The sequence below is a fragment of the Pteropus alecto genome, unplaced genomic scaffold, assembly GCF_000325575.1.
Source record: "Pteropus alecto unplaced genomic scaffold, ASM32557v1 scaffold101, whole genome shotgun sequence".
Lineage (NCBI taxonomy): Eukaryota > Metazoa > Chordata > Mammalia > Chiroptera > Pteropodidae > Pteropus > Pteropus alecto.
The window spans coordinates 9,693,426-9,707,922 of record NW_006432945.1 but is presented as its reverse complement, the minus strand read 5'-3'; the positions used below and the strand labels follow the sequence as shown (position 1 = coordinate 9,707,922).

Here is a 14,497-nt window from a genome sequence, read left to right as displayed (position 1 = left end):
TGGTTTGGAGGAATGAGAGTTATGGACAGGCAGGACATCGTTGAAGTAAGCTTCCCAAGCCAGCGTCTACTCTCTAAGAAATAAGCCTGACGACACTAACGACAGATTTCTTTTCTTCAACTGGAGAAATTCTATGTGGGAAACTGATGACATTTAATTCATACGAAAAAGTGGTTTCAGAGTTGACCTATTGGTTAACATTCAAGAGAAAGAGTTCTGAGAAGTCTGGCTGTTTCTTACACAAATAACATGACAAGGTCATATTCCTTACCCTGACAACTTGCCGAGTACTTGTGATGAAGGCTTTTCTTATACTCAATTCGGTTGCATCGAGATTGAATTTTCTAGGATTTGCTTCGACTATGCGTGGGTCAAAAAGTCAAGGTAAAGCCGTGTCATCATCAAAAACCTAACAATCCACATCGTGTTAAAAAACTGCAGACTCTCTTACAGGCCAGCAATAAAGTCTGGCCCGATGTTTCTGAAAATATGGCCAACTTGACACCAATCATTCTCAAACTTTCTCTGCCCACAACTATAGAGGGATCCTTGTGCCCCAAAGCAGAAATGACCTGCCAGGTTAAGAACCACAGCCTGCCCGGGTTCACTACAAATCCACGGCTGGCTGAGCATGGCTGGCTGAGCTCCTCCAGATGCCTGCTAGCGCTATTCTCGTTTGACTCCAGATCACCTTTTCCATGACAGCTTTTACAAGCCTTTTTCATTTATCATTTCAAACCATTCCACTTATGTCAAGATAACCCTGCTTCTTCGTCTAGAGATGGAGGCTTCTTCCGTGAAACTCCCCTGATCTCCTCACCCCCAGCCTTGTCCTGCTGCCCCAAGTGAGACACTCGCATGGCTCTCTGGCCTTTTCACTCAAGTCTGCAGTATATATTTGTGCTATTATCAGATTATGTCTATTCCCCGCCCCCAGTCCTACTCTACCCTCCACCATGAATTCCATGAGGGCTAGAACACTGTTTTGCTTCTCACTCCCATCTCAGTAACTAACAAAATGTCCAGCACATGGTACACGCAATAACTCTCTGCTGAATGATGAGTATCTATTCAAATTTTGTCCTCTTTCTCCGCAATTTCTCTATTTCCCCCAATCCTTTTCTCTTCCCTCCTATCTCAAGGGAAGACTTATCTCCCGGTAACTGTGCTTTTGATCCCACTATCATATTTTGTTCCACCATTTTAGAGAACACATTTGTCTTTTAATAATTTAAAAGGTGCCCGGAGTCATGACGATTAATCGAAATGATGTGCTCCAAACATCAACCGCATAGGAACCGTGCTCACTATGGAGTAGTCCTGACAAAGGGGTTTCCTTGATGTTTTATCACAATTAGAGAAAAAAAGAAAACAGAGCTCAGAATATGACATTGGCATATCTTCAATCTAAAGTTTTGATTAAATGTAATTTTTCCAGTGGAAAAAGGCCACATAATTCAGCTTTTACAAGTTTTCTGGTTCGGCAGTCAGATCAGTGGACTTATTTCACACTGATAGCCTAACTTAGCAATAACAGGTCTGCTTTTACTAAATGTCACTGTACATGAACTGGCTACTCTACCTTAGCTTACTGGGCAATTATTTTAAGTGTGTCATGGTACAAATAAGAGCAACATCACTCAATTATAAAAGGAAATGTCCAATCTATGTGCTTGAGACATTTGGATAAAAACTTGTCCATTTGTGTGTTTGCCCCTGGTGGCACAGACACTACAGAAAAGGATATTGATGGTTTCATCCAGGTCTTCCAGATCCCACTCTATGCTTCGGAGGTTGTTTCTCAGCTCGTTGGTGGTCCAGTCGATTTCCTCCCTTGTGGCCGAGGACGGGTCCTGGAGGAGCTCTGTCCATCTCTGAAATAATCCCTGGGCAGTGTTGACTGCTTTCTGCACCTCCCTGTAATCAAGGTGAGGGAAGGAGAGGAATCAGATGGCGTTCCATGAGCAAGTTACTGTGTGACTTAAGATGACATTTATGGCCATGCACCATCCTCGGCCACCATTCCCAAAAGTGTTTTCAAGTCTTGATAGAAGGCTCTTCACGGACAAATACCAAAGTTCAAAACTTCAAAGTAACAGTCTGAGTATTCTGTTCTCAGCTGAGGTTCAGAATAAAATAGCCATTGTTTAAGCAGCTATAATATCAAGTCTGTTTGAGAAATACAAAACAGACTATGCTTAAAGTAGTATAAGAAACAATCCTACAAATTAACTACAGAGCCATTAGCATTCCCACATGCTGCCATTTGGTGGGACAGTAATTTATATTCAGATGGACAAGTCCTAATACAGCTTTTCTTTTCTGGGGAATGGGGAATAAAAAGGGTAGAGGAAGGGTTACTCTTACACAGCTAGTCTTCCAGAGGTTAAGCTTTTTTATTTGGGACATTGTTAAACCCAAAATCTCATTAGAAGATTCCAAAACTTTATTAGCCTTACATGTATCTACCTTCCTGGACTAAGCAATGCTGTAGAGCAGATTGTTCTGTTTCCTGTTTAGAGAGTGGGACTAGGCCATAGTGCTATGATCTCGTATGTTTTTACATTAGATACAGTCACAATGATTTGAACCCACCCCTTCTCCCCGCACCATTGGGCCAATTTCTACCATTTAAATGTTATAATCTAATACTGCTACATATAAAAGCCAAGGAGTCATTTTATAAACATATGGTCTCTTGTGCACAAAGATAATAGCCTTACTGCTCCCAAACTAAGAGATCTGTTTTGATTCTTCTATGATTTCTTAACCAGTTCTTCTGGGTGTTCAATCAGGGTGTTTGTTGTCTATAGCTTTAAGCAGAATGTGCATGCATCTATTCCCACTGACATTTCAAGTACCAGAAGAAAAAGCACTAACGAAAATAAGAAAAGTGCCTTACAATATGTCAGTCTGTGGAATAGTGATGAGAGCTAAAAGGCTGAGTGTTAAACAGAGAATACATATAGTTATTGGGCCCAGGCTGACTAAATCACTGAGCTACGTGGCCAGCAATGACTATCAAAGTCCATTCATATCCAGTTTACGGGTTACATCAGCCTTTACTCTCAGCGTTAATGAGAAGCTCTGAGATAAACAGAAGTAAGTAAGTGAGATGTAAATCCACTATCTTTACTCTTTATTGAGTTTTCTGGATGATTTGGTGGAGAAAGAGGTATATACATCTTCCCATAATACGATAATGGAAGACGGTTAAAGAGCATCTATAATATCTCATTTTAAAGAATATAAAATTGACCAATTCTGTAAATATAAATTCCTTCTGGAGAACTAGGAACCTCAAACCTAAAAAGCCTCTGGCTGGGGCATACCATGCACTCTCTGCCACCAGTATACAACTCTGATGCTGGAATTCAGTTTTCTTAAGAAGCAAGCCACACATTTTTTTTTCGAGGGGGGCAGTCTCACAACTCCTTTGCTCTCTTTAAAATAACTGAAGAATTCCAAAGTTGGTATAGAAATTCAAAGAGACATCTAAAAAATATGTATTAATTAATTAAAAGTTATAAACTTATTACACGTTAACTCATTTTTGTGAATAATAACTTCTAAAAAAAATAAAGCAATTAGAGTGGCTCTGTTTAACATTTTTATTTTTGCAAATCTCTCTAATATCTAGTTTAACAAAAGGCATCTGGATTCTCATATGTTTTTATATTCAGCCTACTGACATACATTTTGGTTGAGTATATGATGAAAATCCAGATATTCAGTTGGGAGAGGGAGGAGTATTTCAATAATTTTTACAGATAACTGGGGATATTCTTTTTTGACCTTTGTCATACCAAAACATGACAAGTGGCAGTTTCTTAGAAGTTAATTGCAATGTGAAACCTGAAGCTGTATCAAAGACTTTTTGAACTCTCATACATTACAACACACTACAAGATGTTATAAAACATACATTAATACACTGATTAATGACAAGGTATTCTGAATAAATCTTTTACCCAGGTATGATTTTATAACATCATATACTGGTCATTTGGAAAGTGTTACTTTACTGAGTATCACAGATTTTTCAAATGCTAACTCATTTCATTACGCAATATCCAAAATCATATAATAATATCACTACCAATTAGAAAAACTTAAGTATTGGGAATTTATAAGATAATAGTTGATATAAACTTTCCAAAATTCTACTGAAAACTGGGAGGAGTTCTAATGTTATCAGCAAAAATACTGTCAGTTATTTTCCATGAAGTGACAGGTTGACCTCATTCATTTTTAAGAAAATATCTCAAGCATTTTTTTAGATAATTTTGAGATTTGAGAACATATGCAAGTCTCAATAATCAGTCTGTCAGTCATTCTTTCAAGAAAAAAATGAAATTCTTTGTGGGGAGAAAAAGAGCTGCTTCAGCTTGCAACTCAGTCAGAAGTGCTTTTCCTGGAGACAACCATCTTATTTCACAATATAGCAAAAGTGCTTTATACACACTCTCATTTCGTCACATAAAATATTAAAACGTACAAAGGCAGAGAGAAAACGTTTACAAATTACACATCTGATTAATGACATGTGTAAAATATATTTTTAAAACTCTCAAAACTTAACAAGAAAACAATTTTAAAAAGAGCCAAAGATTTGAACAGTCACTTCACCAAAGACACAGAAATGACAACTAAGCACATGAATAGATACTCAATATCATCGGTCATCAGGAAAATGCAAATGAGACACCACTACATACTTAGAATGGCTTAAAAAAGAAAACAAAAAATGAAACTGACAGTAAGTGCTGACCAGGTGGTAGAGTAACTGGAACTCTCATGCGTTATTGGTAGGAATGGAAAATGGTACAGCCACTTTGGAAAACAGTTCGGCTGTTTTTTAAAACTAAACATATATTTATTTGCCATATACCCCAATAATTCCACTCCTAGGTGAGTAAACAGTAATTTTGCAATGACTCTTGAGAAGGAAAAAAATTCTCTTTCCTTACTTACCTACAGTTATGTACAATTTGACCTCTACTTGCTGGTTCCACAGCTCCCCTGGGATAGTACTACTGCCACCAATGACACTGCAGGTCAAAGTCGTGAGTGACTTTGTACTTGACCTCGTTTTCAGTGTACTTGGCACTACAGCCTTCATATCTATTTTCTTGAAACTCTCACTTCCTTGGGTTTTGTGACATTGTACTCTTCTAGTCTCTACCAGTTTTCTCTTTCCTCTTCCTCCATTTGGTCCCAGTGTTTCCTCCTCAGCAGCCTTTACAGCTTCTAGGTGCTCATCAACACTCACAAGTTCAACAGATGCCTTCTGACACCCCAACCGCATTTCCAGCCCTCACCATGCACCCAGAATTAACTCCTATATTTTCAGCAAAATTAATCATATCCGCCCTACAAAAAACAAACAAACAAAATGCAAGTATTCAAACAAAAAGATAAAGTGGGGGTTGGGAGATAAGAAATCTGCTTCCTTCTCTAACTTCCCCATTTTCGTAAACAGTGGCACTGTTTTCCAAGTTTCGAAACTTGTCTAGACAAGTGTCATCTTTGACTCTTCTTCCTCTTGCTTCTCACCTTGCACAACCTCTACATAAGCCCAATCATTAGATTTTAGATCTGGAAGGCACTTTTAAGATAACCAGTGTGCACTCATTGAGCAAATAAGAGAACTGGGGCTCAGCCATCTTGGCTGCCTGCCTCGAGTTCCTCTGATTCTGAGCACGAGGCACTTTTCACTACTAAGACCTATTCAATCTTATCTTCGCTAAGCCTCCAGACATATTCGTTTGCGTGTGTGGACTCAGAAGACCTGGGTTTGAGTCCTCAAAAGTTGTTTGATCATAGGCAGGTGAATCGTAACTGCTAGTTAAACTGCCTCCTAATTAAGAATTTATGATAGGAAAGAGACTAAATTTAAACTCCTCAGCTGGGTATGCCAGGTCTCCTCTTCCTCTACACTGGCCGACTTTAAGACCCAACATGATTCCTCATAAAAACAAATTTGGTTTCAGTTGGCAGGTTGTCTTCCCATCCTCCCATCTTCCCGGCTGGCTCTAGCTATTTCCCCAGCCGGGGAGAGTCCTGACACCTCTGCAAATGAAAAGCAGACATTTCCTTTAAGGCCCAGATCGAGACCCACTTGCGTCACTAAACTGTCCTTGACCAACATTCCCATTGGGACTCTGTTCTGTTTTCAATCTCCACAGCATCTCAACTCTACTCCGAAATCTTAACACACAATGCATATTGTCTTTCACGTATACTCTTTCATGTTCTGCATAGTGTTTTTCAAGCAGGACTACAATTTCAGGAGCCAAATATAGTATTAGGCATTCAATACATTTACAATCAATGTTTGCAAAGTTGTTTTTATAATGAAACATCTGATTCTGATTTTTAAAAAGTAGGAAATGAGATTTGACTTACATTCAATTGTACTGAACTAAAATTCTCTGCAAAAAAAGGATTAATTTTTTTCAGTGACTGTATCAATAAACAGAGTTCTCTCAACACACAATAAAACACAATACTTGCCTTCAAGGAGCTCAGATGCTAATGTTAAAAAGATTGTATATACAAACAAGAGAAGGATAGAGGATAATTAATACAACATAACACATACCATCTTGCTCATCTGCTTACTTATGCCATTATTTTAACACCGATCAAAAGGCCAGGAATGTGGAAATAAAACTCTCCTTGTTCAGGAACACGAAGGGTCGAAACCAGCAAAATATTAAAAAGCCACAACCTTCTAGCTTTTCACCCAGAGGACAGGCTCACGTGGTACCAATATACTCTATATTCCAATGCTCAATTTTGCGGTTTTCTCAGTGGCCTGTTTGATTAGAAGTTGCAAATTCTAAAGATTTACTACAAAAAAGGGAAAAAACTACAGAAACCCAAAACTTAAATGGGCTCACTCATCAAACAAACACTGCATAAGTTGTCACTGAACACAAAGATGAAAATGACACAATTCAAACATGGTATCTTTCACTTGGCAAATTAGCAAAAATTTCTTAAAATGAGAACCCCAGTACTGACAAGGGGTAAGAGAAATGGGCCCCTCACACACTGGGGTAGGAGAGTGGGGAGCAGAATGTATTCTGAAGGGCAATCTGGAACATGCACCAGAAGCTTGGAAAATGTGTATGCTCTCTTGTTTAGCAATTCTAGCACGGTCTATGGGAAAAACAGAAGCAGCAACAAAGACCTGTGACAAGTAGGCCTGACACTATATTCATTGTAATAGTGAAAAATTAGAAAAATTATAAATGTCATCCTGGGTGATAAATTGTATTACATTTATATGACGAAATACAATGAAGTCATTGAAAGCCCTCCTTGCCAAAGACATTTTAAGAATATAAAATAATACAGATGAAAAGATTATAAAACAGTATAATTCCAATTTCTAAAATGATTATTATTCTTAATAATAATACACATATATAAAATCCTGGCCTTTCCGCTTACAAGCTTATGAAATTTTTCTTACTCTCTATTTTTTCATTTGTAAAATGATAATAGTACTAACACCTGCTTTATAAGGATTAAAAAGACAATTCCTTTTAGGTTCTTAACACAGTGCCTGATATACAATAAATTTATTGTATAAATTTATTTCCTAAATTTTCTAAAATAAGCGTCTATTAGTTTAATATTATTTTAAATGTTACTAAAAAAAAAAAAAGAAAGGGCAGCCAGCCTATTTGGATGAAAACACATACACAAATATTTAAAAGAGAAAGTTTATTGAGCACTTAATATGTGCTCCAAACTGTGCTAGGCAATTTACATGCATTAACACATCTAATCCTAATAACCGACAAGGCAGGCATTATTAAGCCAATTTTGTACATAAACAGGTTCAGAGAGGATAATTAACTGGCCAAAAGTTACCCCAAATAACTGGTAGAAGTGAGTGAGAGTCCAACCTTGGGCCAGTGTGATTACCAAAGCTCAGTTCTTGCACCAAACCTCATGGTCCCTGAAGTCCCATAAAAAGAAAAACTACACCCAGCCCAGCTTCCTAAGGAACTGATCATGACCTGACACACCATGCATCTGCTCCTTTGTGTACTGTCTGTCCCTAAAATGTGAGCTCCCTCAGGACAGAGGTGTTGTCTGCTCACTGCTGTGCCCTCAGCTCTGGGTACACAGAAAACGGTAAGTATTCCATCATCAAGAAATATGAATAGAGAAATGACATGTGTCTCTGTGGTCACATGTGGTAGCGGTGTGATGCTTGCTGAAGAAGTTGCTTATAAGAGTCTAGGTAGGAGAGGACAAGGACATGAACTAGGGTTGAGGAACCAAAACCAGAGCATTAGAGAAGGTTCCAGGGATATCCCAGCGATGGCGCTGACAGGACACGATGGATGACCACGTGGACATGGGACTGAAGGAGAGCAGAGTCAGGAGTGAAGAGGGCAGAGGAAGAGGACAGGTCAGGCGTTTGTAGGGAGAAGGAAGGAGGAGAGGTCCGCCCCACAGAGTCGGGGACATGGAATAATTAATAGAAAACAAAAAAGCACTCAGGAGAGAGTGGGGTCAGAGTGACTGGGGTACGGGATGGGCCCACAAGCACGGGGAGTACCTGCGGCAGTGGGAACAACCGAGCTCACTCAGCGAGGGATCGACTGGAGAAGCCACACTAAAGGGAGCGACACACACCGCCAGAGGTGACTAGCAGAGTCAGGAGGTTCAGGCACCGACTTCTTAAACCCATTGCAGTGTAAACGCCACGGCGAATGTCTGTGCCAAGGAAGCCACGCTTGCCCCATGAGTCCAGTGCCCAGTGGTGAGCATTTCTCCTCTGTGCTCCCAGACGGCCCTGAATAAGGTTTCCACAGTGCAAAAACCTCGCAAAATGAGCCCTGGGCAATAACCACTGCGTAGTTAAAGTAAAACGGCTTTCTAACTGGTGTCCTTTTTAATCTTTCCTCATGCTAATGAATCCAACACTACTGCCAAATCAACATTCCTAAAACCCTAATTTCATGTCATTTCCCCGCTTTAAAAATCTCCAGTGGCCTCGAGATGAGACTCTCTTTGACCCTATTCTACCTGTACTTGAAGTGTTAACAGTATGAGAATTATCCAGTTCAAATTTGAATCCTGGGCCCCACGGCTTATTAGCTGTGTGACCCTGGGCAAGTAACTTGACCCCTCTGTGCTCCCTCAGCTCCTCATCTCTAAAATGTGGCCAATACTCACATCATACAGCTGTTCTTATAAAGTGAAAATACTTATGAAGTGCTTATTTAGCACACAATGCCTGCCATAGGAGTTACATCCTTTAAACAAGCTGTCCCCAACCTTTTTGTCACCAGGGACCAGTGCTCCTATGAGAATCTAATGCCTGATGATCTGAGGTAGAGCTGAGGCGGTGCTGCTAGCACTGGGGAGTGGCTGCAAATACAGATGAAGCTTTTTTGCTCGCTCACCTGCTGCTCACCTGCTGCTGTGTGGCCCAGATCCTAACAGGTCACGAACTGGTACCAGTCCGCAGCCCCAGTGGTTGGGGACTCTTGCTTTAAACCAGTTAGCTAATATATGAAAAGTCCTTAACTGTGTTCCCAACATATAGGAACATTAACTGATTATTATTATTATCATCATCATTATTATTTTATTTTATTATTACTTCCCCAAATAAACTTCCTACTCCATCTACTATTTTCACCATGATGATTTCTAAACATGCAATGCCCATCCCAGGACCTTTGCTGGTGGTGTTCCTACCCAGGAACCACCACCACCACCAATGACTATTCAGTCAACGTTTACGCTCTATATCCAAGGTGCTGGGATGGACATTCAGGAAAAACAAACAGTCCCAAAGTTCAGAGCGCAGTCTAATAATCAGAGACAGCCACAGGAAAAGGCGCAACATGTTAAGGCGCCAAGGGAAGCACTTTCTAGAGGTAGTGGAGACGCTGACACCAAATCTTCAAAGCTGAGTGAATCGGGCAGAGCAGGTACATGTGGAGTAAGAGCATCCAGTATTGGGGTCGCAGTCACTGCAGGTGTTGCCAGAGCTCTGAGCCGCAGGTGGGCACAGGTAAAGGCAGAGGCAGCTAGAGGAGGGTTGGATCACAGAGGTCATGAAGTGTTTGGACTTTATTCTGTAGGCAAGAGGCAGCCACTATGTGATGTTAAGTAGGGAACCTCTGCTTGGGTTCTAGAAAAGTTATCCCTGTGCTGCTCAATACGGACGCCACACGTGACTACTGAATGCTTGAAATTCGCTAGTGAGACTGAAGAACTAAATTTTTAATATAAATCAATTTAAAATTTAAAAGCTGAGATGCAATTGTTACTGGAAAATTTTTAAGTATGCTGGGAACAATTTGGGTATGTGAATCCACTTTTTCAACTGTAAGGTTAAATATGGATTAAGTATATCTGATGAAAACTTCACATCCAGATTGAGATGTGCTTTAAGTACAAAACACACACCAGAGTTTGAAGACTTAACACAAAAAAGTAAAATATCTGATTAATAATCTTTATGTTATCATATATTGAAATATTTTCAACCCATTAGGTTAAAGATGACATTGAAATTAATCTCACCTGTTTCTTTTTACTTTTTTAATATGGCTACGAGAAAATGCAGAATAGCATACATAGCTCACATTATATTTTGGATAGCACTGATCCAATAGAACCAAGGCAGGATGAAAGAAGAAAGAGACTAGGAGCAGGAAAACCAATTAGAGACTCTGATAAGGGTCCAGATGAGACACAGGCCTGAATTATCTAAATTCTACCCATCTTCAAAACCTAATTCAAGACTTACTACTACCTCCAAAAGCCTTCCCAATCGTAAGAATCCCTAATGAGTTGCCTTTCTCCAAACTCCTGGGTCACATGTCTTCTGTAGCATTTACTTCAGCACTGAATCATTTACCCCTGTCATTTCTACTTAATTTGGGGGTCAGCTGTTTCTTAGTTTAGACTATCAGCTCCTAGGCCACAATTTAAGTGTCTTTAATTTTCCACTTTGTGTGATACATTTTCAATACTTTTAATAGAGGTGCATGGCTCCCCAAATATTCTGTCACACACACAGTAAGAGACACCCATGTGACTAACTTTTGCACACAGAAGGCACTGAGAGTCTCATTTCCTTCAGATACATTAAGGACAGTAAAATATCAAAATCAAGCGAGACTCCAAGCCCATGTTCCAATAAAGCAGTGATATCTATTCATTGAGTAAGCATTGGGTGACTGTATTGGATACTCTCAGGGAAAAAAAAGTTAATATGGACGAGCAATTTAGCATCTTCACATATTCCATTAAAAAAAAAACAACAAAAAACAGAAAAGTCTGATTCTTTTTGGTCTGCCAGAGATAACCTTTGCAACCAAAGTATTAAGAACTTTCATTCAAGGGGAAAACACACAGCTTTAACATTTCAAAGTTAGTCCCTAAATCAATCCTTCCAATAAATGACACATTTTTCAGATAGAGAGCCACAAATTACTAAAAAACTACGACTTGGCATTTTCCCATCTAAATTAAAGGAAGGTGAAGAAAACATTTTCAGGGAACTGTTAAGAAGTGTATAAATATGTGTTGCTGTATCATGAATAATAAAATACTTCACCTAAAGCACCATTTAAATTTTCTAAGAACTCTTTAAAAAAAAATAAACACCCAAGCACCTGGTCAGCTTCCATCACTAGAGAAACAAGAAGCTGGTAGTAACTAGTTGAAAGCAAAAATGACACTTTATGGTTATTAGTACTGATCATCTGGGAACTTTGTAGTTCTCAGATTTATGTTTGTTTGACATTGAAAACATAAAGCTGACAAGTTGTAACAACATCAGAATTCATCTTCCTTGCATTTGTTTAATGGCTACAAAGCTGACAGCAACAAAGTGTAATTAAAGTTTCTATCTCCAAACAATCCAGCAATCAAAGATGGAGTCAGGACAGCTCTAAGGGAAAAACAAGTGGGGAAACCTGTCAAATAGCCTGGATGAAATCAGGGAGTTGAAAAGAAAGCACTCATTTCCTTTAGCACTGTGGGAAAATCCCAGTACTAATAGAAAGCCGAGGAAAGTTTAGTTTGGCTGATTTCTTTTTGTTTTCCTTCCAACACCATCTCTGAGCATGAAAGACTGCTTTCCTCCCCTCCCATTACTCAGTAAAAACTCCCCCACCGAACTGAGCTGTCTTCCGGAGCCCCGCTCCCCAGCCTCCGAGATCCACACCGCCCCTGCCTCCCAGCTTGCAAACGTGCTCCGACGCCTCCGGGCTGGTTGTGGTCCCACCAGTCTGCGGGCCAGCGCTCCGATCTCAACGGACAATAGGAGCTCACCCCCGTCAACGCCAACTACAAAGCTCAGGAGGGCCATTTCCCTTTTCCTGCCCAGATGCTGTTTTCCCTCCTTCGAAGCAGCGCCCCATGCTCCACTAGAGCCCCAGTTTGGGCTGGGACCTGTGTGTTTCTCCCCACCTGCAGAGTTGCTGAACTTCTCGACCCCAAAATAAGTTACACCGCAACGCACAGGCCGAAGGGGACCCCCTCCCCAGGGCTGGATTGGGGGCATAGATTTCACAGTCCAGGTAGGATGGGGAGCGCATGTCTCTGGACGCTTGGTCACGGCTCTGAAAGCTAAGCCGCCCCCGCTGTTCCCTCCCCAGCCTCAACTTGTCTCCCCTCCCCCTCCAGCAAGGAGAGCGGGTCGGTGGTGGCAACATCGCCACCTCCTCACCCAGTGGAGCCCTCAGTGACACTCACCCTTTCACCACAAAGAAGGGGTCCTCCATGGACATGGCGTCCCGGCCCCCGGCCGCCTCACGCCTCCTCCGCGCACAGGGCGCCCGCGCCCTCCGATCCTCCCTCCGCCCACCCCACTGGCCTCCCGCGGCTGCAGGCGCCTCGGCCTGGGGGACCCAGATCCGCGGGTGGGCGCAGGCCGGGGAGCACGGGAACGCCGCTGGTCCAGCCCGCGGTGGGGCCACAGATCGAATCCCAGGCTCGGCGCCTGCCCCCGCCGCTGCCTCCTCCCCCGACTCCTCCCGGCGGGTCCGGCCGGCCTTGCCCCGCCCCCGGGGCCCGCGGCCTGGGCCAACCACGAACGCGGCCCACCGCACCACTTCCGCACCCGAGCTCACGTGACCGAGCCTGTCCCGCCCCCCTAGTGGGCGGAGCCTGGGTACGCGTCATTCGACCCTGGAGGCGGGGCTCTGCAGCGCGACAGAGAAGGGCGGGTCTTCTGTAGACCCGCCCATCAGGATTCAGGGGGAGGAGCCGCTTGTTCTCTCCTAGGAAGACAGGTAGGTTTTCAGGATATGGTAGTCATCTGATTTGCATAATCCTTTACCTTTCCTCTATGTACTTTTAACACTTGACTTACAGTCAAGCGTGCTCATATTTATGATCTAACTATGACAATGTTGCATTACTCCTTTAGGTCTTACTATGTGTCTGGCAACGAGCTAAAGTCTGTGTGTGTGTGTGTGTGTGTGTGTGTGTGTGTGTGTGTGTGTGTTGAGGGTATTATTATTCCCATTTTGTAGATGAGAAAAGCTCAGAGAGGCTTCAAGATTTCCTGTGGTCATACAGCCTGGACAGGGCAAGGCCACAAATTCTGTCCCCTTTCCACCAAACTGGGATGAATTTTCTTCTGTGCATTCCGCAAGTGACCAGTAAGGTAATTAATTCATACAGTGTATGGTGCTTCCCAGGAGATACCACCCTTGAGGGACAAAGCAGGGGCCGGCCATGACAACTTCCTCTCTGCTATGGTTCAGGATCTCTTCCCAAAGCATTTTGGTCAGAACAGTTAGCCAAATCCTATGTTAGATATGCTATGGGAGTTGTGAACTTTAACTGCTGATAATCATTGAGCACTTACTGTGTTTCAGGCACTGTGCTGTTATCTCAGTTGCTCTCACAATGAGGTAATTACTGTTGTTATCCCCATTTTACAAATGATTAATCTGAGACTCTTGGAGGTTAAGTGACTTGCCCAAGGTCACCAGTCTTTCTGGAGATGAAAAAGTCCTCAGAGCCAGACACAGAGAAAAACATGCTTGGTTCTTGCTTTCAAGGAGCTCTCAGACCAGTGGGAGAGACAGGCAGATACATACAATGAGCGACGGGCATAGGTTGCCAATAAAACACAGAGACAAGATACCAGTTTATTGTGGTGTGTATGTGTGTGTGAAGGGGGTTGTTTCTAAACAGTGACTAGAGGCAGCCAGGAGACAGCATAACATCTGTGGGGGAACTATAGCAGAGGGTGTTGCCAAAATGGAAGAACAGGATGTCAGGAGGAGCTAAGGCTGGAGATGGGTCAGATTATTAGGGCCCTTGATTGTGATGTTAAGAACTATGGACACTCTACTGTAGATCATAGCAGCTGGGGGAACTGGCATGGTCAGACTGGCATTTGAGACAGATACTGTGGTGGCTCGGAGGTCATCTGGGAGGTCATGGTCTAGAGAAGGAGGCACAAGAGTGTCTTGAAATAGGCTCATGGCAA

General features: G+C 41.9%; 1 protein-coding gene across 2 annotated transcripts in view; it reads right to left on the bottom strand.

Annotated features, from left to right (window-relative positions):
* Positions 1–13,097, bottom strand: part of STX6 (syntaxin 6) — a 28,687-nt gene extending 15,590 nt beyond the window's left edge. Inside the window, exons 1-3 of one of the 2 annotated variants that reach the window (XM_006907768.3) lie at positions 12,748–13,097; positions 1,748–1,917; positions 272–366 (exon numbers count right to left, since the gene is read on the bottom strand). In XM_006907768.3, the coding sequence (XP_006907830.1) occupies positions 272–366; positions 1,748–1,917; positions 12,748–12,782 (300 nt within the window). In that variant the 5' untranslated portion in view covers positions 12,783–13,097. The remainder of the gene's footprint in view (positions 1–271; positions 367–1,747; positions 1,918–12,747) is intronic. The other variant, XM_006907769.3, reaches the window with a different exon arrangement.
* Positions 13,098–14,497: the final 1,400 nt, after the last annotated feature.